General features: G+C 41.3%; 1 protein-coding gene across 11 annotated transcripts in view; it reads right to left on the bottom strand.

Annotated features, from left to right (window-relative positions):
- The window catches only part of EHMT1 (euchromatic histone lysine methyltransferase 1), a 169,873-nt gene that overhangs the window by 95,415 nt on the left and 52,238 nt on the right, over window positions 1-22,220 (bottom strand). For 6 of the 11 annotated variants that reach the window (XM_075120509.1, XM_048822534.2, XM_048822542.2 and 3 more), the window contains one exon: window positions 4,289-4,376. The exons of 1 other annotated variant lie outside the window; for it this stretch is intronic. In XM_075120509.1, the coding sequence (XP_074976610.1) occupies window positions 4,289-4,334 (46 nt within the window). In that variant the 5' untranslated portion in view covers window positions 4,335-4,376. Of the gene's footprint in view, window positions 1-3,636; window positions 3,781-4,288; window positions 4,377-7,482; window positions 7,574-10,720; window positions 10,866-15,138; window positions 15,217-22,220 lie in introns of those variants that run through there. 4 more of the 11 variants (XM_048822531.2, XM_048822540.2, XM_048822532.2 and 1 more) reach the window with 4 other exon arrangements.

The following is a 22,220-nucleotide window of genomic DNA, read 5'->3' as shown; positions in this document are numbered from 1 at the left end:
GGCACCACAGCCAGATTCTCCTCTCAGTTACACTGGTGCAAAGATTTACGCACACATATAACTTTGACTTCAATGAGATTACTCACATGCGTAAAGACAAGCATGGGTGCAAGTGCTTTCAGGATACGGTCATCAGTCTCTAACTTGAGCGGTTTGTAAGAAAGCGGTTTCTAAAAAACAAACATCAGCCACGGAACTCTGTTCTGGGAAGGAGGACTGCTGGGAAGAGAGGGGTCCACCTGACCAACAAGGGGAAGAGCATCTGCAAGCACTGGCTCACCAACCAAGTGAAGGAGGCTTTAAAGTAGGTTCAAAGAGGGCAGGAGACAAAAGCCCACAGGTAAGCATAAAAAGGTGACCTCATGCTTTTGGTGAGGTGAGGGCAGACATGGAAATGTACACTAGGGTCACAGAACTCTACACAGGAGCAACAAGAGGGCAATCAGTGAGGCAATCTGCTCAACATCTTAGATGTCTATATACAAAATCCAAGAAAAATGGGGAATACACAGGAAAACCTGGCAGTATTAGTACATAAGCTAAACTAGGATTAAATTGGCATCATTGAGAATTGGTAGGATAAATCTCATGACTGAAATACTGGTATAGAGGGGTACGGCTTTTTCAGAAAGGACAGACAGGGAAAAGAGGGAGGTGGCGTGGCATTGAATTATGCATCCAGAATATATACATTTATGCCAAGGGCCAGAAGGAGGTGGGAGGCAGACCAGTTGAAAGTCTCAGGATAAAGATAAAAAGGGGGGGGGGGGAAGGGTGATATTAGACCACCAAATCAGGAAAAGGAGGTGGATGAGGCATTTCTAGAACAGAAATATCCAAAACACAAGGCCTGGTAATAGAGAGGGACTTGTATTACCCCTATATCTGTTGGAACAGCAATATGTCAAACATCAAATCTGTCAGTAGAACATCAGTAAGTTCTTGGAATGTGTTGGAGACAACTGTGTTTTAGAAGGTGGAAGGAGTAACCAAAGGGGCAGTGATTTTAGACTTGATTCTGACCAACAGGGAGGAATTGGTAGTGAATCAGAAAGTTGAAGGCAATTTGGGCAACAGTGATCATGAAGTGACAGATTTGAGGATACTAAGGAAAAAGTGCAGCAGAATAAGGACAATGAACTTCCAAAAAGTAGACTTTTAACATAATCAGAGACCTGATAGGTAAGATTCCATGGGAAGAAAATCTAGGAGATAAAGGAGCTCAGGAACTGCCAGCTCTCTGGAAGGAGACAAGATTAAAGGCACAAGTACCAACTATCCAGCCGTGAAGAAAATTTAGGAACAATAGTAAGAGGCCAAAATGCTGCATCAGGAGCTCTTGAATGCCTGAAAATCAACAAGGAATCCTACAAAAGGTGGAGTCATGGACAACGTGCTACGGAGGGTACCAAGGAACAGCACAAGCATGGAGGGACAAAATCAGAAAGACTAAGGCACAAAATGAGTTACACCAAGCATAGGCCACAAAACTTAGTAAGAAGAGGTTCTTCAAATATATTGCCAGCAAGAAAATGATGTAGGAAAGTGTAGATTCTCTACTTAGTGGGGAAAGAGAACTAATAACTGATGATATCAGGAAGGCTAAGGTGTCTAATGGCTGTTTTGCTTCAATCTTCTCTGAAAAGGTTAACAGTGATCAGATACTCAACCCAATTAATATTAACAAGGGGGAAGGAATGCAAGAGAAAACAGGGAAAGAACAGGTTAAAGAATATTTAGGTAAGTTACATACATTCAAGTCAATAGGGCCTCACAAAAGTCATCCTAGGCCCATGGGACTTAAGGAACTAATTGAAGCAATCTCAGAACTGCTAGCAATTATCTTCAAGAACTCACGGAGGATGGGTGAAGTCGTAGAGGACTGGTGACAGCCAAACATAGTACCTATCTTTAAAAAGGGGAACAAAGACAACCCGAGGAATTATAGACAGTCACCATAACTTTGATACCCGGAGAGATACTGGAACAAATATTTAAACCATCAATTTGTAAGCACCTAGAGAGGATAAGAGGGTTATAAGGAATAACCAGCATGGATTTGTCAAGAACAAATCATGCCAAACCAACCTAATTTATTTTAACAGGGTAACCGGCCAAGTGGAAAAGGGGGGAAAACAGCAGATGTGATATATCTTGATTTAAGTAAGGTTTCTGATGCAGTCCCACATGACATGCTCATAAGCAAACTAGGGAAATGTGGTTTAGATGAAATTACTATACTGTGGGTACACAACTGGCTGAAAGACAGGACTCAAAGAGTAGTTCTCAATGGTTCACTGTCAAATTGGGAGGGTGTATCTAGTGGGGTCCTACAGGGGTCAGTCCTGGGTCCAGAACTATATAATATTTTCATAAATGACTTGAATAATGGAGTGAAAAGTATGCCTCTAAAATTTGTGGATAACACCAAGCTGGGTGGGCTGCAAGCACTTTGAAGGACAGAATTAGAATTCAAGATGTCCTTGACAAATTAGAGAATTGATCTGAAATCAACAAGATGAAATTCAATAGAGACATGTACATTTAGGAAGGAAAAATCAAATGCACAATTACTAAATGAGGAGTAACTGGCGAAGTGGTCATACTGTGGAAAAGGATCTGGGGATTATAGTGGATCACACACAAACTCAATACAAGTCAACAATGTGATGCAGTTGCAAAAAAAAAAAAAAAGGGCTAATGTCATTCTGGGATATATTAAGAGGGGCGTCGTATGTAAGACATGGGAGGTAACTGTCCTGCTCTGCTCAGTGCTGGTGAGATCTCAGCCAGAGTACTGTGTCCAACTCCAGGCGCCACATTTTAAGAAAGATGTGGACAAACTGGAAACAGCCCAGAGGAGAGCAACAAAAATGATAAAAGTTTTAGAAAACCTGATCCATGAGGAAAGGTTAAAGATATTGGGCATGTTCAGTCTTCAGAAAAGAAGAGAAAACTGAGGGGAGACCAGATAAGGCTTCCAATACGTTAAAGCCTGTTTGTTATAATGAGGGTGGTGAACAATTGTTCTCCATGTCCACTGAAGGTAGGACAAGTAGCAATAGGTTTATTCTGCAGCAAAGGAAATTTAGGTTAGATATTAGGAAAAACTTTCTGATGATATGAGTAGTTAAAATTCTGTAACAGACTTTTAAGGGAGATTGTGGAATCTCCATCACTGGAGGTTTTTAAGAAGAGGTTGGACAAACACCTGTCAGGGCTGGTCTAGGTTTACTTGATAGTGCCGGGGGCTGGATCTGATGACCTCCTGAGGTCCCTCCTACATTTCTATCATTCTGCGATTCCATGCTGGATTGAAGAGAAAGGGAAAGTAAAATGGTGCTCATATTGATATGAATTTTAAGGTCTGATTTCTCATGTTCAACCAGGACTAGAAATATTTTGGAGGGGCCAGTTCAGTTCTTTTCTAAACCCCAGTCCTGGACTAGGGATTAGAACAAAATTATGCCCATCCATGCAGAAGCAATGACTTCAGTAATGACCCCATGAAGGCAAAAAACAAAAAACAAACAATAAGAGATATAGATGTAAATATGGAGATCAATATTAAACCCTCAGATTGCATGTGCATGCGTGCAACACACACACACACACACAGACTCTGGCTGGAAATACCTTATGTGATGAAAAGCAGGATGTGCACTGCATCGTTCAAGGTAAAGGAGATCCCCATAATGACAGGCCATGTCCCAGTCATTCCCCAGTGCCACCATTGCTTCCTGAAGCAAACAGCAAGCTCACAGGAAAGCACAAAACAAGCTTCAAGACATTAAAAAAAAAAAATCAAATTTGATCATGAAGCAATTAGCAACCAACTCCATAGGGCAAGAGCCACTCATTGTCCCCTGAGTGAAAACAATTCCTTAAAGCAACTTGCTGGATTCTCTAGTATCTAAGGAACTATTCGTTACCAGTATTAACATTAGAGAAATAAAAGACAGACTTCAGTTCAAACTAGTTATGGATCAGGAGATCAAAGTAACCTAGTCTCCTTTCAGTTTCAGAGGCACATCAGAAGCAGAAGTGAGAAGCGCAATTCTCGTGATGGGTGGGAACAAAGACTGAGATCCACATCTGCATCCTTTGGGGTGCAATCCTGCTGCTGCAGAAGCCCATGTAGAGTTCTGCCATTACCTTTAACGGGAGCAGGACGAGGGTCGTTAATACACACAGCTCAACTGTCACTAATCTATTGGTTCATTTTAACCATGCCATATGCAGTGTCCCCACTGATGAGGTTTGGTCCCAGATCAAAGCATGCACTTACCTTCCTCTTTACTGTTGGTAATATCTTTCAGCAGCTCAGTCTTCATGCAGACGTCTTTCCTAGTCTCTGCCTTACTCTGCACTGTTCGCTGGGGTGCGGGAGGAAGGACAGAAACAATTACTGTTTAGCCCAGTATCCATGCACTATACATTTTAACAAGAAATAATGGTGAAAATATCCTGTTTACATTCCCATGCCAGGGCAAAAAAGTCATGGGCAAACTGCAGAGTGAAAATTAACAACTCCAGGAAACTGTCTGCAAGGTTCAGGTCAAAGATCAAAAATTCAAAGGCTTGCTAGAGCTGGCAGCACATCTAATTCGCGTGGATTTTCTTGTATAGCTGAGATCTAAGATCACATGGGGAAAAAATGTGGACCAAGATTTTTCACTAGTGGTTTTGGGTGCCCACCTTGACACACCCTAAAGGAACCTGAATGAAGGTGTCAAGATGGGTATCTCACAAAAATGAGACTATCAGACTCACTTGTCACTTTTGAAACTATTGGCCACTGTGCCAAGAACTTAGCCAAGCAAAGATGATAAACATAGGTGTTTTTCCCAGGTTGAAGAGACACAATTTGCAAGAGTTAAGCCTTCAACCTAGGAAAGCAACAGTTAATACATAATTTAAGTTTATTGAGTTTAATGGTATCCATTTCTCACCCTAATCTAACTTCTACAGTTTTTGCTTTTTTTAATGAACACCTGCTATATTATTCAGCCACTGAGGCACTTGGCATCCCGCTGCTATATGGGCTTGGTAGCTACACTGCTTATCTTATAAATGCCTGGCCATAAAGAAAAGCGCAGCAGCAACAGAAAGGAAAAGGGTATATTTAAAAAAAACATAGGAGAGGAGCCTTTTGACACAATTCTCTGGCTAAAGTGACAAGCTAGTTTAAAGAGTACACATGGCAACTGCCTGGCAAAGCTGCATCTGGTTAACACAAACAGAACTGTCTGTCTTAAGGGTTGGGGAATGGCAAGGGTGAAGGGTCCATTTCATGCTGTGTGCATCACAGAAGAATAAGCCTAGGTCAAGCCAACTGTTGTAGGCCTCCACAGAGCACAGATGGTGCCTGCAGCCATGCAAATCAAAAGGTTTAAAGCACATTGGGCGATAAGGAAAAAAAAAACCCTGCCCATCTCCCATAAAGCAAACAAAGGAGATAAGATATGAACACATACAGTATTGCCCTTTCCATTGTCATTTAAGTCTGAACCTTCCAAGGCTAGCAACACAGCTGATCTTGGTGTTACTATAATCAGCCACCAGGCAACTTTTGTTTCCGTATGAGCTCAGGGGCACTGCCAAGTTCCTCTAGGTGTTACAGCAGAGAGGCTCTCCCATTGTGTATTGCAAAAGCCCACCTGGTCCATTTAGTAACCATCCCGTAGGGCCCATGCTAATGTCACTGGCTAGAGGCTGTTCAGGAAAGAGCAGGGAAGGACACCAATGCCACAGCACAGAGGGTTAAACAAAAATGCTGGCATCATCTGAAAAGCAATGGATAACTAAGCTAATCAGAAGAGAAAGTCTTTAATGGAAAGGAAATCGCCACTTGTAAACGTTTCCAGGAAAACCTCCCTTTTTATCTAGAAAAATGTAGCAGCTACGCGTCAAGGGCCCAAGTCCTGCCTGGGGAGTTGAGGGCGCTCTGCATCTTGCAGGATCGTTCCCAACATGAGTAATACGTGTCCTGTGCAGGCCTCACTCCACACAGGCGCATTTCCAGGAGATCCCATTTGAGAGGAAACACAAACATTGGACACACTATTTTCAGATTTTTTAAAAAATGCAAAGGTGGGGGGTTTTTTTTGTTTTTTTTTTTTAAAGAGTGATGTAAACTCTAGTTTAGCCATATGATCAACCTGCCTGAACAAGACAAGCTTTTGCCAAAGGGACACGTGCATTTTCCACAGTGAAATGAGCACCAATGCAGCCTGAAGTTTGAATGGAGGCCAACTTCATTTTTGGTAAGCCAAGAGTTAAAACATTATTCTTGATGCACACATGTATACTTAGGTCCCAATTCTCATCTCCCTTGCTCTGGTGTAAACCAGGAGCAAGCCAATGGTATTATACAGGTATAAGACTAGCACAAGCATGAGCAGAATCAGTCCCATGGTATCTACACAACGACACAGACCAGGGGTTTTTGCTCATGAAGAATGAATACTCGTCCTTGCTACAGCAACTGGAATAAAATAAAGAGTCTCAGTATCTTTAACAGGGACCAGTTTGTTTTCAGAGGTTTATGTCATTCAAATAAAGCCCTTTTATGTTCCCACCTTTAAAATGATTCCAACTAAAAGCCTCAGGATTTAAGATAAGCCATTTTTGCTCAACTGATTTACAATCTCTTTACTTCAAAATTTGACACCTTACCCACCCCCACAAAAAAAATCTCACATACCCCCCCCCCATATCCTTTTCAAGGGATATGTTATTGCCACGCAAGAGAAGAGGCCTAAAGGAAAGTCACTGCTAGAACTCTGAAGAATGAACTGATCATAGCAATATGTCTCAGCTACTGTAATTAACAAGAGTGCCCTGCTGCCCAGAATTCTTGCAAACAAAACCAGCTTTCTAAGAGAATTCCCATCATCATAAAAGAAACTTAGCAGCACTCTCCATTTTCCCAGTTCACAGCCAATACACCTGTGCCCCGCCAGACAGAGTTACTCTAGGTTGCTTTTGACAGGCTCGCATGGTCCATATTCCAGAACCACATCCAAACAGTCCTCATTAACAACATCAGTTCCACCACTTTCATTTTTCGTTAAAAACCCAAGACAAAACCCCAACATCAATGTCTGAAGCAGCACAATGCATCTTTGCCCAGTGGGAGGGAAAGACTACTGGAAGTCGTGAAGCATACTTATCAAAAGGAGGCTACACCAGACAATTGCTGCAAAGCATTCGAAGCCTGCCTCCCATAAAGCCTGGGGAGGAGGCAGCTTTCCTCCTTCTAGCTCTATCAAAAGACAGTTGCATCAACTTTATGACAAACATTTTCAGCCTGAAGACAGTATTCACACAAACAGAGCCCTGCAGAATCCACACAACCAACACCACACACACACACACACTCCTCCAAAATCAGCAGGATTCCAGTTGCCCATCCATTTCCATCCAGCACACAATTTCACCCAAACTTGTTAGCAACAACTTTGTTGTAAGTGTCAATACCTCCATTTTTTCCCCTTAAATTCAAAGCAAACTTCCCTTTTTGCTCACACTCCACCATGCCCCAATCTGTCGGCTTCTGATTGGCAGAGAAATCTTATACCCACCCTCCTAGCAGAGAAATGTCTGCTTTAACAGCAGTCCCAACAAAAGCCAACTGCCAAGCACAGTCTGCTTCAGAATAAAAGTCTCACGCTCTCTTTTCCCCACCCCTCCTTTCCTGCAGCCGTCTGTCTCCATTCCCCTGCCTACAACAGAGTGATTATTAATCTTCAATCACTGGAGAGCCTCCACAAAGACTATGCACCACAACCAATGAAGCATTTTTAAAATTTTTTTGCTTTCAAGGGAATAAAATATATTGCATCTTAAAAGGCACACTGATTAGGTCTTTAAAAGCCATGAGAATCCAAGGAGTCATAATAGGGTTGATTATTTTTTTCCCCTTCCACTTCTGCGTACAAGAAATCAGGCTCTCTTTGTTGCTTTAAATGGAAGACGGTTTAGAGAATCCAAGAAAAGGCTTTGCAGCATTTCCAAACACAGAGCTAGAAACTAAACTGGTGCCTTTAAAAAAAAAAGCTGAAAACCAGAAAGAAACCTTCTCAGCCTTCTCTTTGGAAATGTCCTTAGCCATCCAGGTTCGCTCCATAGCCAGTTGGTTCCAATAAGGTTTACATATAAAAGACAACACATGCATATCACAACTTGTAGCTTTCCTCCCCCCAGTAGCCCCCAAGAGACCAGCGAGTTACATCATGAACCAGAGTTCTCTAAAGGCGGATAAGAAAAGGTCTCAGAGTTTAATATGCTCAGGTGTAAACCTTCACCAGCTTTCTCTTTTTGTCTTAAAATTAACTGTCCAGTAAACTGAGACTTAGAAGAAACATTATCCTCATTTAGATACTCAGCTAGAAGAGGTCAATGCGAAGAAGAGCAGGGGTGGGAAATAATTCAAGGAAGACTAACCCTTCTCCTCTCAAACTAGGCAGAGCACACTGAAAATTATGTTCTTTAGCATTCAGGGCACTATCTGCATCAACACATCTGTTTGCAGACCAGGAAAGAATGACATAGGAATGATCTTGAATGGCCTATAAAGCCTACAACCAGAAGGTTCAAAACCTCAATGGATATGTAGCCCGTCTTTCCAGGACACTGCTGCTATTCCACTCCCCACAATCCACCCACCCCCCTGTTACAACACCCGGTCTCCCAACAGATCAAATTCTACTCCTAGGCAAATCTCCAGCAAGCACTTCAACGACGCAGAATTTCACCTACTGTGCAAGGCGGCAGCGAGGTATGCAATATGTACTGTAGCAAGAAAGAGAGGCAAAGCCCTTAATAAATGATGCAACTCCCAGCAGCAGCAGATTCCCATTCACCATTCTCTTTTCCCCCCTCCCCCCAATTTTCTCTCTAAAATCAACTTTCTAATAATATCCTCTGGCTTAAGAAGATAAACATTTAGCAGCTAATTATTTAGGAAATAATTATTAAGAAAACAACTGCAGGGGAAAAAAAGGGGGGGGGGGTTCTTGGTTGGCATGTGAAGAGTGTTAATTTCAGGAGTCTGTACTGATCATGTCCTGCTGTCCAGTTGCTAAGGCTAGGATAAGGCTTGCTGGTGTCACACTGACCATTTCTTAACAGAACAAGCAGAATAACTTCATTCAGTAAGGGGAAGAAAAGCAACCAACAATGTACCTGGCCTACAGAGCAGTCACCATTCTCAAAGCCCCTTTTAAGTTGAGGCCACTTCCTTACAAGCTGCTAGCAATCATGTGAACTGTGTCTAACAAACCATATTCAAAACAAGCACTGCTCTCGTTCTGAAGTTGGCCTTCAAGTCAAATTAGTCTTATGATTCTTTTGTTTTACCAAGCAATTCAGAGGACAGATTCATCACACAGACTTTTCCTTTCCTCCCTAAAGATGAATATTTTCTTCTATCAATGAGGTTCTCTTTTCTTGCTATAAAAAAAAACATCTTCCAAAGCAGCATGGGTGGGAGAGGAGGGGTTGGAACAAGGTAAAAGTCTCTGCCTGCAAAAGCCAGAAACAGCCAAACACATGCATGAAACGTAACAGGATTTATGTCAAATTGACTTTTTACAACACAAACTTCATAATGGTCTTTGGGCTTTTGTGCAAACAGGGGTTTTGCAGGGCCTCCCACTCAGGCCTGCTCAACGTGCAGGTTTTGTACTGATATAACTATGGCAGTTGGGGGGGTGGAGGCATTTTTTTTAACCAGAATAGTTATCTGAGTAAAATCCCTAGTGTAGCTACAGTTACACCAGTGCAAAAGGTACCTTATACTGGTACAACTTACTTCCCTTCCTGTACAGGAATAAGCTGGTGTAAGTACCATTATAGCAGCATCCACACGAGGAGGGTTCTATATACCAGGATAGTTTTTTGACCATATACCAGGATAGTTACGCCAGTACAATATATACGTATAGACAAGCCCTCAAATCAGTGCAGACAAAGGCATCTCCTCCTTCCACAGGCTGCAGTTGACAGAAGTTCCGGAGCATTATTCACAGCTGCGGTTTTCCTTGCCCTACTGCTGGAAAAAAAACTTAAGAATGGAGAGTCAGATCCTACCCGGCAACCCATCATTATCTGTAGCAAAAGCTAAAAACTCTCCCACTGGCTGCAAACATCCATTTTAGAAACTTCAGGACCCCAGAAGTCTAAGAAGAATAAAATGTAATATGAATGGGTACCCGAAGCAAAGCCCAACATGAAAGCCCAATGGGTGCAAACACAGATCTTTTAGAACACCAAGATTGGCGTGCTTCTCTCATTGAAATTACTCAACCACCAGTTTGAGCCATAAGGCCCACCCGCTACCAAACTGTCATATCCAGCAGAACAGTTCGCTCTCCCTTTCCCTCCAGGAGGAAGTCGCAGAAAGGGTTCACTTTGCATTTCCAACTTCAGAAGCCATCCTGGGGTGGAAGGCGAGAAAAAGACACACAAAATAAAGTTCACTCCCCCAGCCCAAATGAGTGTGATTTCTTGGAGCGGAGAGGCCCTTGCTCAGGATCACAGCCTCTTCAAACAACACTTTGTGTCATCTGTTAGTTGTCTTGACCAAGTAGCACTACATTGACTCCTGCAAGCTGAGAAACAGACAGGGAGAAAGGGGGAGGGAGAGAGAAACAAAAACAAAAAAAAAGAGAGCAATCTAGGGCCAGTTCTTCTAATAACTACAGAAAAACCTCACCAAGACTTTACTCTTCTTGAAAATGACAAAGCGAAACAGCACAGGTCAGTACTCGAAGTCCTAAAGGTAGGAGATCCTCAGAATCTATCAGCTATGGCCTAAAGGCTTCGTCCCAGAAGTATTTTTTCTGCTCTGTCATTAGGATGGAGCCTGGTCTTTTCCTTCAATCCCCAGAATTGCACTGAATTAGATCATCTTTCTCTGATCACCTCCCCCTACAGGCTGTTCCTGAGCATGCTCAGCTCGGCCTTGCACTGCCATTTCATAACTGCATTGTTTACAGACACACAGTGACCTGCCATTTTTTTTTTTTTACAGTAAAATAGAAGCTACTATTTGCTTCTACTAGCAACAGCTAATTCACAGCCCTGTTCAGATCCAAGTCTCTTGTTACAACCCGGATGCAGTCAAGTTCATGTCATGCAATAAAAATCCAATCTGGGGAAGAGAATTATAAACACTGGAAACTACAAATTCTAATGCTGGGGGGGGGGGGGGTGTTTGTTTGTTGTAGGTCAAAATCCACCTGCTGTAAGAATTCAATCTAGCAGGCAAGAGTTAACCCTTTGGGGGGCCGGGGGGGGGGGGTGGAGGGGGAGATAGACATCGAGGGCTTCAAGGGAAAATGCCAGCCATGATTTTAGCTTCTTCAAATCACAACCATACCTCGATGTCACCTAGAAATCTAATATTCTACCCACTGTGCCATCCTCTGACAAACCTTCCCCTGAAAAAGAAAGAGTTGGGAAAATGGTATTTCCCTTGAATAAATAAGTTGGCTTCATCCCAGCAAATACAGTTTTTCCCTTTAAATGCAAAGCAGAATATTTTCACAGGCACACAGGAAAACGAAGGAGGAGGGGGAAAAGTTCCTCATTTAAACACCAAGAGCTCCATGAAAAGCCTTGCAAGGCTATTAAAGCTACTCTGTGTTCCAGTTCTCTCTCTCTCCTTTTATGCCTAACCCCATACTTTACAAGTGAAAGCAGCTTCGAGTTGGGAAGAAGAGCAAATGCCAGAAGAGCCCTAAGTTTCCTCATCCTTGGAACAAGAACAATTTGTTAAATGCTTCCTTTGCACGAGGCATTCTACTGCTCAGAATGGCAGTGACTCAGGGAACGGTGCATGTGAGACGTCCCTTACACCTTCCCCCCACCATCTTCCACCTCTATGATGGAATTTAAAGGGAAAATGAATTGCCTTGGATGAGAGGAGAGGGAAGGAACTGTCTAAACAGCTCTTATTCTGGCTCCTAGAGCATTCAAAAGCTATCCTGCTATCAACCTGGGGTTTTTTTGTTTGTTTGTTTTTTTACACATTCCTGTTAGCTTATACTGTGTATGTGTCTCACTCCTGCTGCTTTACTGACTACTGTATGTTCTGGCATGCATTATTACATACTGAGTGTACCTTCCCATTCCGCCTCACTCCCCTCTGCCTCCCACCCCAACACCACCTCAGCATAGCCAGAGACAAATCAGGCTGTCTTGCACACCACAAGAAGATCCAAAGTGCTAGAACAAGAAGTGAACTTCAAGTAAAAAGGGGGGAGGAGGTTCATTACAGAGGGAAGAAGGAAATGGGACTTAGGGAAGATCACATTACAACTTCCAGGTTCTCCTTTGTGAAGGGAATTGATTTCAAGCCTCTTTAAAATGTGCAGTAATAGAAAGGACCTCTGAAAATGATATTGAGCCGTAAGTTCGAGATTTGACGCTAAGGGTATTGACAGTAGATTGCATAGGAAGAACACAAGCTCCTTCAAGGCCCTACAGCAGTTACTACATGTTTTTAAGTGCTTCAAGTCTTCAACGGAAAGGCAACATTATTCTCTGATTCCTGGTTGAACAGAAGTCTCCACACTAGTTACTTGACCCTTGCAAGTATCAGGAAAAGAGATGGAAGGGAAGAATTGTTTAAGAAAAAACAAACAATAAAAGGCACCTGATGTCAAACCATATCTCCCTCCTCCCCTTACAAACCTGCTAGTCACAATGGCAGAGGGTCTTAAACACCTTGTTTATCTGAATGAAATATTTCCCTTCCATGGTTCAAAGAAGCATGCAATCCTTTTTCATTAGGAGATGGTACCGTACAAGAGAGGTCACACTGGCATTGGGACTCTTGCAGCATACCAGTATAACTAGATAGGTTTTCAAATGCTAGGAGAAGAGGAAAAATACAAAACCTGCCATACAACCAGCCCGGATGTTCATGTTCCATGCAATGCCCAGATCCAAACAGCACCTCCGCACCACAAGCCCAATCCTTCAAGATACTGAGCACCCTCAATTCAAAACAACTGAAGGGTGCTGAGTGCCCTTAGGTATCAGGCCCATGGTAAGCTGGAAGTCTCATTTTGACCACCAAGGGCCTGATCTGCAGAGGTGCTGAGCGTTCCCAACTCCAGTGGAAGTGAGTAAGAGTGCCTGAATCCTACATCAAGTCCTGACTTTCCATATGTAACTAAACATCAGCTACATTTCTGTCTCATCCACAGGAAGCTACATAGATTTATATAGATTGGACTAGCAAAAATTGAACTCGCCCATTTGCTTGGGACGAATGAAAAATAATTTTGAGGACAAGTCCAATATCATTTTTCTCTCCAGAATAACTATGGTAAAGGCAGGCAAAAAAATAGTGTGCCTGGGCTAGTAAATTTTCATGAAGTTTTTGGAAGGCTGGTTAAGCCAGGTGTACTATAACTATAAAAACGAGCATAATGCTCAGTTTCATATGACAGGGGAAAAAAAGAAGACCTAAAAACAAACAGGTGTATGGCTATTAACCCTAACACCGCTGAAAACTGACCCAAATTTTAAAACAGAACAGAAGGTTACAGGATGGGCATTTCAGCATCACCTTTTGAAAGCATTTGCAAGGTTTCAGTCTGCAATGCCAGACTGCCTAAAATGCTTAGGAATATTCCATCACACCGATATCATCATGGCCATGATAACATAGGAGCACTCTTAGTACCACAGTCAGTCAACGTTATCTCAGCATTTCTATCACAAGCCTACTTGCAACCCAAAACACATTCTTTCTGGACTGCAAATGATCACTCGCTTTCAGGCAGGGAATTTGTTTTTTCTTAGTACTATCTTTGGAAAAGAAACCTTGCTTGTCTCTTCCCCAACAGCTTTAATACACAGGCTCTTAATATGCATTCAAAAGAGGAAAAATGACATTCTTAAGAACATTTTCAGACTATCGCATAAACAACAGGCATTTGGAGCAGGGTGTTACAGACTGTCCATCATTTCCCCTACATTTGTAGGACAGGTTTCTTTAGGATGGTATTTTCACCTTTCTTCTTAGTAAGAGTGTGTGTGCATGTACACACGTGCGTGTGTGTGTGGGCAGTAACATTAAGCAGATTTTACAGGCCTAGATTTTACATACCAGCAGGGGTTGGTAATATCATCAATTCTGGAAGCTCTGCAACAATCAAGGGACAACACTGAAGGTCAAGGATGGAATATATATCCCCTTATACTGAAAGTCGTCATTTTTGTCCATGGTAAACTAGACCACAAGGCTCTTTACACATACTGTAAACAAAAAAGGTACATGGCAGAACTAGGTGTGAGGATTTTAGTCAACACTTTAAATAATCTGCCAGCATGATTATTTTGCCATAAAATAAAATGAAATATCAATGGTTCAATCATTCCCGAATCTGGACTGCAGGTTGTTGGAAAAGGATTCTTTCCCCCACAATAAAATACAATCTTCATCCTCCTACCACCCCAAAAGCAAAACTGTAGGCTTCCTTGACATAAGGCAAGACTGTCAAAATGTTTCTAGCAAGCAAATGAAATGTGGCTGCAGGCCTCTCCTTTGTCTTTGAAAGATCAGCCTTCAAATGGTTTAAAGATTCCAGAATTTTCTCCTCTCACTTATATGAAATGGGGGGAGAGTTCAATACAGAACCACACATTTGAAAGAGAGACTCCATGCTAAAAAAAACAACCCAAAGAACTCCCCAAAAAATTAGATAAGTGAAAGACTCACTGAATTTGTAGAATCTGAGTGCAAGCGTCCTTCACCACACATAACTTAAGACCCAGAATTGTGTACAACAGTCTATTGAACAAAACATTCATCAGAAAACAGGCAGAAAGTAGGCAAAGCAAGCTCCTGAGCAGGTTACTCTCTAAATCTCCTCCTTTGAATGAAGCCCTACACATCACCCTGCATGCTGCATCCATATGTAATATATTTCTGCCGTGCTGTTCTTCCTTTCGTAGGGCAAAAAGTAAATAAAAAAATCCAGCCATTATTATCTTAACTGTCTTCCTCCTCTCAAAGGTTTTGTCCTTTACTACCTGACAACAGTCTGTCTGCGGACACAACCTGAGGGAATCTGCTATTTATGACACATGGAGGATGGACACTAGACGTTACTGTACCTGCAGACATCTGTTGTCTTCTTTTGATGAAGACTCAAAGAGTTGCATATTCCAGATCCTCATGAACAGTGATTCAGTTTCTGCTCATGTGATAAAAGCTCCCTCTACAGAGTGAGCATGCCCAGTGGAGACCATTTCACTGTTCACTCCAAGCTGCAGCCATTTCACAGAGAACCTGCACACTTCAGGGCTTCCATTGGAACAACTATTATCTCAGGCATCACAGGGATACTGCCTCTGTCCTGGTACAATACACAGTTAATAAAGATAATCTGTCAGCATTCTGACATAATGCCACACCTATGACTGATCACTAGCCTGAAAAAACCTTTTAAAGCCATGCAATAATGTGTTCTGTTTCAGTGGCCTTCAAGAGTAGCTCTTGCCTACAAAAGGAGATGCTGCATATTAGCATTTAAAACTGAAGACACTCATGTTAATTATATTCTGTGTAATAAACTGTGCACCCTCTGAATGCTGGGCTAAATGCACATGGGTTAATCGGTAAATTTACAGTATCCAATTGAAAGTGAACTTGAGATCTGATATGCTAAGTTGAAGGACTGCAGTTTTTCACTTCAGGGATTCATAGTACAATATGACCTTACATAACCAGCCTTAAAAACATATCACAAAACAGAGTCACTGAAAAGAAAAGTCAATGAATGGATAGCACAGTATTAGGTGCTGCAGTTCTGAGCTGAGATCATGTCAAACCATATGATACGACTAGCTCAGCTAGCAAGGTCAAATAAGAAGTTTTAGCTTCAAAATCACAAGCAGTTTGTCTCCATTCCATTTAACAATTAAGCACAAACTCTTGGCAACCCCCATATCTGCTAAAGCTCCCAGTCAAACTGCCTGAGCAACTTGCAGGAACATCTGTAAGCAAAGATCAACTGGACTGGATTCAAATGCAAGAAGTGACATATTTATCATAGTACAAAATGAGGGGTTTTCTGTGCTTAATACTTCTCAGGAAAACCTCCCACAGAGAAGGGAGGGATAGGGAAGAACAGAGGAGACAAGAGAAGGAATGGAAATGCTCATATAGAATATAATGTCTCCTGTTAGTTCTTGAATACGGAAAATACAACTTTCCCATCAACTAGACCTGAAGACGTTTCTCTCAAGATTAAAACAAACACTCATTCAACTTATTGCATCACAATGGACTGAGATGAAGAGGAAAACCTAGCCTGTGTCAGACCTTAAAAATCCATAGCGCGATACTGAAATGTCCAATGATTTTATTTTCCTCAGACACTGCATAAGAATCAAGTATACTACATTTCTAGTTTTAACATTGAGCTACGAACCCATATCTGACAAGATTCCCCTTCTTTCCTCTCTTAGTGTCCATAGCAATGCATGGGACTTTAATGATCTTTTATTGTAGCAAGCTGAAAACGTAAACAGTCTCAATTTGCTCTAAACCAAGTATTTATTGCACCATTCCCCATATACAGTACATGTTAAGTTGTAATGGTTAAACAACAGCAGGGATCTTCCCTAATGCTGCATCAACTAAAACGACATTCTTTTCCTCTGTCCAAGCACTTCAGACAAGTTTCACTACCAAATGGTTAAAGTACACCAGTCTAAGCTGAGGGGATAAAATTGATAAAGAAAGAAAACTTGAGATGACAGAATAAAGCAAGGAAATCACTTTCCCTCACTGGGTTTTTGTCTGATTCAGTTATAATACATCTATAATAGGATTTTTTTTCTGGCCTTTCTATCAATCACTGGAAGTTGTAACGGTAACCTATTTAAGACAAAACAAAACAAAAAAACCCTGACAATTCAGTCAGAAACGTTACAAAAGTTTACTGTAGTTCTAACCAAAGATGGCTTTAAAACAGGTCTAATGTTTCCTCTATACTTCTTTATGGCATGATCTTACAAAACTAACATTAAAAATGTGGGAATGGATACAGAGAAACTCATTACAAATGCAAAGTCAATGAGCTAACTTAGTCAAAACACATTTTCAGAGAAAGCTAAAAAAAATGATACAAAAGCATGCTACAGTATTCGTTCTTTCAGTAGGCTCACTAATACAGTACGTCTTACTGCATCTCAGTGCGAGAAATGTTTTCGCTGCTAAGGTTAAAGAGACACTGAAAACAGAAGTTAATGCAAACTCCAATTTGCTTTTCAAATCTCCCCTCCATTTTGAAAGCACCTCCTCCAAAGCACTAAGCACTGATGATCCTCAGACAACACAGTGGGACGGTTTCAGCAATTATACTAAAAACTCAAGCAAAGCAATCAATTAGCATCTTACCAGGAACATTTCACAAAGTCACAATGACACTATATAAAAGGATCAAGATTATTTGTGTGTTGGTTGGTGAGGTAATGGTCAAGTTCTTTACATTTATGAAGGCAAAAGAGAAAACAATAGCTTCTAAATGGCCCTTAAAACACTGCACATACCATAAGCTGCATCACACTGGCATCGAAAAGCCAATATCCTAAAGTAACTCTGTTGTGTGCATCATGTCTCAGGAGAGAAATTGGAACTAACGTTCAATGGAATGCTGCAAGTCACATTGAGATAATCAGTTACAATACCTACGAGTGAAGTTAAACAACAGTCTTGTTCGCAGCTCTGGAGTTTAACTGTGTCCCGTCAGACCCAAACGCTATCATGTTATTGTTTGATGCCCAGGGCAAAGCTGCACTGTTGTTTTAAGGTGCTTGGTATTTGATGGAAGCTATAGACAGTGCTTCTTGCTGTTTCTTTCTTGGTCCACATGAACAACACTCCTGCTTAGGCCACATGACCTAGCTCCCTCTACAGGTTCCTATGCCACAGTAAGCATGCTCAGATAGGAGACCATTTCCTTTCAGCCTCTCTCAGTGTTGTGGAAACTGCAGCCATTTCATGGAAGCCAGGCAGTGCACAGACACAATCTCTTTCTAGACAGATCTTGCAAGACATTAAGAGGAGCCATCTTTTGCCTCTCTCTCTCCCCCTCGCATGCTCTCTCACACACACAGATTGAAGCAGAAAACTACTGACATTTCAGATGAGAAGATGGTTGAACAATTTAACTATTCAGTGACTTTACACATGTAAAATCAAGTTGAATTGATCTTTCCTTTCCATCCACCCCTCAGGAAAATCAAATCTTTCTCTAAAATGGATGTTAGTTGAATGAATTCACACACAAATTAAACAAAACAGTCAATTGTTTCCAAGTAAGGTTTTCCTTCCCCCTCCCCTTGAATTAACCTAAGTATACCCGAGAAATTTCACCCTCAAACTCTCTCTAGTATGGACTGCCTTTCCCAGGGACAGCTTATCACTTGTTTTTTGTTTTTTTTAAATGTGTTCTACAGGGGACCATAAAACAACAGGAATCTTATTTTTAAACTCCTGGTTCTCTGGCCTCATTTCTGTGATTCAGAGTTTGAATATCCTTTTAGGACCTCACATTTAAAGAGAAAGACAGCAGAACAACCATCTTCCTTCACAAAGGACTCATGGTTCCTAAGAAGCTTTTGCTTAATTCACACCATTATATATGTCCTTTTCACAACAGAAATAAAAGTGGGAGGAAAAGGGAGGTTTTTCCTTCTGTGAGAAGAGCAATATTTTGCCTCCCTCTCCAATTCATACTTCACATCTACCCAGAAATGAAGTTGCTTTTCTGTCTTCTCTGAAGCTACCTTAAAAGTACGGCAAAGAGGTGATCTTAAGAGAGAGAGTAACTTTCCCTAGAAATGAGGGTGCTTCTCTTGGAACCTTTGTTTACTTTTCCATTGTTAAAAAAACTGCTCATCGGTGTCACCACAATCTCTTAGAACACCTCCTTGCTCCCTCAATGACTATTTAGGGGAATTATGTCCTAAACATAGGATGACCAGATGTCCTGATTTTATAGGGACAGTCCCGGTTTTTGGGTCTTTTTCTTATATAGACTTCTATTACCCCCCACCCCGTCCCGATTTTTCACACTTGCTGTCTGGTCACCCTACTTAAACAGAAGGCTGGATCCCTGAGCTCCCATTGATTCGAATGGGCGTAGAAGGTGCTGAATGCTCGCTCAGCACCTCGCAGGAATCATAATTCGATAATATTCTGAGAGGTCAGCTTGTGAATTATGCTGCTGCAATCACATTCCACCCCACATTCTGAAAGCTGGGTGTCTTCAAAGGTTTTAAAGCCAAAAACTCAACAAGTCTGATGCTGTTGTTAGCCATTCTGAAGTGTAAAAATGCCCCGTGACTGTCTATTGAGAATGCTGTGAAACCCTACGCTGTGGTGATGCTGGTGAGATATGAGCTCTTTGGAAGATGCTCCTGCGTTTTTATAAGACTGTGCAGAATATCTCATTAATATAGCAGCCCTAGAACGAAAAGGTTAAATTTATAATGGGCAGACAGGGTGTATGTAATTCAGAACATACTGTATTCCTAACAATCCTAATTTACAAATTCCTTCAGCTTTAACATGCAGTTACTTGGCAATCAACATTTCTATTTTGGAAATGCAAAACTTCCACTTTTCCCCTTCATTTAGCTTCTGCACACAGGAAGCTTGTACTGTACAAATAAAGCTTTGCCAGGGTACCAAATGCATCATGCATATTTCACCTTCAAGAACAGAGATCCAGCTTATTGCTTTAACCACAGTAACCATTTGCTCAGCAAAGAGAAGTATTGTTATTTTTCTTTGGGAGGGGAGACGTGGCAGGGATCAAAGACATTTCAGTGGATCCACAGAGCAAAGTCATACTAGTCATGATCATAGCCTTATGTCAGTGAAGCAGGCAGTAAAGATGGCTGCTTCCATTCACTCTCACTTTTGCTGCAGCTCCATTGAAATGCTGAAGATCATTTTAGAGACAATTCTGCTTCTAAATTTCATATGTTCTTGTATTTCCCTCTACTGACCTCCCACCTAATTTTGTAGCATTACGGACAGACAGCCACATGAAAATATTATCTTTGGGATTCATCTGTTCATGTTGCTTTTATTAATTCCCCCAAATCATCAACCTCTGGTTGCAATATCACAGGTGATGGCTCTGTAAGTGATTCGGTTGACATAATGAATTTGTGTGAGGGAGAGCAGGAGGAAATGAACTCTTAAAAGCAAAGATCCTGTCTTCATGCAAATATCACTAGCAATAAGGGGAGAGAAACACACAAAGCATGATGTATACACTCAATTGTCTCTAAAAGGGACTGCTTTTCAGCAATTGCCATGAGATGGCAGTGGACCTTTAAGGCTATCTTACCTTTCACACAAACACAGTAGGAAAGTGTCACATGAGCCTTAGCCTCTGAAACTATTAAGTCAAACTTCCTCTTCCAGGAGACTTGACCATACATGATAATTTCAGCCCCAATTTTCTCAACATCAGAGACTCAGTGGGGGAGGGAGAAGAAGCCAATGAGATCAATCATGAAAAGCTATAAATATATTCCACATATGAGCCAATGAAAATGAAAGCTTTGCTTATAAACTGCATTGTCACAATCCATGTATTTCATATACACACACTTATTTTTTCCTCATACACTTCTCCACTATTAGCCCACCATCACCTATTACTAATGAGAAATGCTATATATCCAGACATGTACCATAGAGGTCTGAGGCGCAGGACAGACCTTCTGAAAGGCACTTTAAAACTGACACCAAACTTACTACAAAGTTGATAAATCAAACAAGCTATTTAATGATTGCGTCATGCTTTCCTTGTGCTCTAACAATTCTCAGCAAAGGCAATGGGAGAATTGGATGTGCAAGAAATGCAGGTTTGGGCAATAAATATGCACCTTAATTTAGGTAATAAACTGACTCATCACTCAACAGATTGATCTAACCATGTAAGGCAGTCATCTGGAACTGAGCAATAAAATCAAAACCTGCAGGTTTCACTCTTAAACAGTCACACATTAAAGTACATTATAAGGAATAACCAGAGTTGTCCTAACGAGTCAAACTCCTTTACCGGATGTAGTCTAAAGATGGACCGTAATCACAGAGATTTCTGTTAATGAAAAATGCAAAATGCACTAACTTTATAATTCCAAAACTCCATTCTTCATACTGTGCTAAATCCAATACCCTCATTTGTATCTTTTTTTAGAACCAGGCTGATATGAATTTGGACAGCCAATACCATGTTCCCCATAGAGTATATACAGTATCTCAGCACTGACTAGATGTTTCTATAATCACCAAACTTCCCCCTTTCTCTACACTAAGTAAGACTGTCACTACACCTCCCTACAACAAACACTGACAGCCAATTTAAATGTTTTATTAACACTATACCATGTGGCTTGCTAGTACACCAACTGAAGTCAATCACCTCCTTCTACTGCACCAGTCAGCTGGTGATTAAAAATCCCATGGAAAAAGCTAGCAACTGCACACCCAATGCAAAAACCCAACCCAACACAGATAACAGATTGCTGTTCTTCTCCTCAAACTTACTTGCCAACACTAAACCCTGTTGACTCCAGCCTGACAACTAGCATAAATCACCATGTCGGCCAAGGAGCAGAATATATATATTTCCCCACTTCTTGCAAAATTAGAAAGACAATTGATTTAATGGAGTTTAATTTGTTTATAATCATTTGAATGCAAAATAAAAAAGGGAGTTAGTTTTACATTCCTTTGCACTCCCATAACCCCAAACAGCTTTGGATTCAAACTGAAATGTAGATCTGCTCCTTTTCAGTGTTACAAATAATAATAATTAACAACTGAGGTTACCACAATCCTACACTGAGCGTGATCACATGTTCTCCAACATGAAGGCACAATCAGACAAATCCAAAGCCTTCGCTGCCAGCCCTGTCTCCGAGTGGCCTGCCTGTTGTTGCTTTATGTCATAACCCTAACATTAGACAGGTTCTTTCTTTATATAGGTTTGCAAGTCAGTAAAGGTCATTATTTTAAAATCCTCCACGCTGATCAGCAGGAAGCAGTTTGAAGCCATCTTATGTGAGTGGTTAACTATGCTGTTTTTGAATCAATTCCAACACTTTCCTCAAGAACCATTCCATCTGGTCTATTTACTCCCAAATCAGAATCCCTACGGAAGCCC

Source organism: Caretta caretta, chromosome 16 (assembly GCF_965140235.1).
Source record: "Caretta caretta isolate rCarCar2 chromosome 16, rCarCar1.hap1, whole genome shotgun sequence".
NCBI lineage: Eukaryota > Metazoa > Chordata > Testudines > Cheloniidae > Caretta > Caretta caretta.
This window is presented reverse-complemented; position numbering and strand designations above follow the sequence as displayed.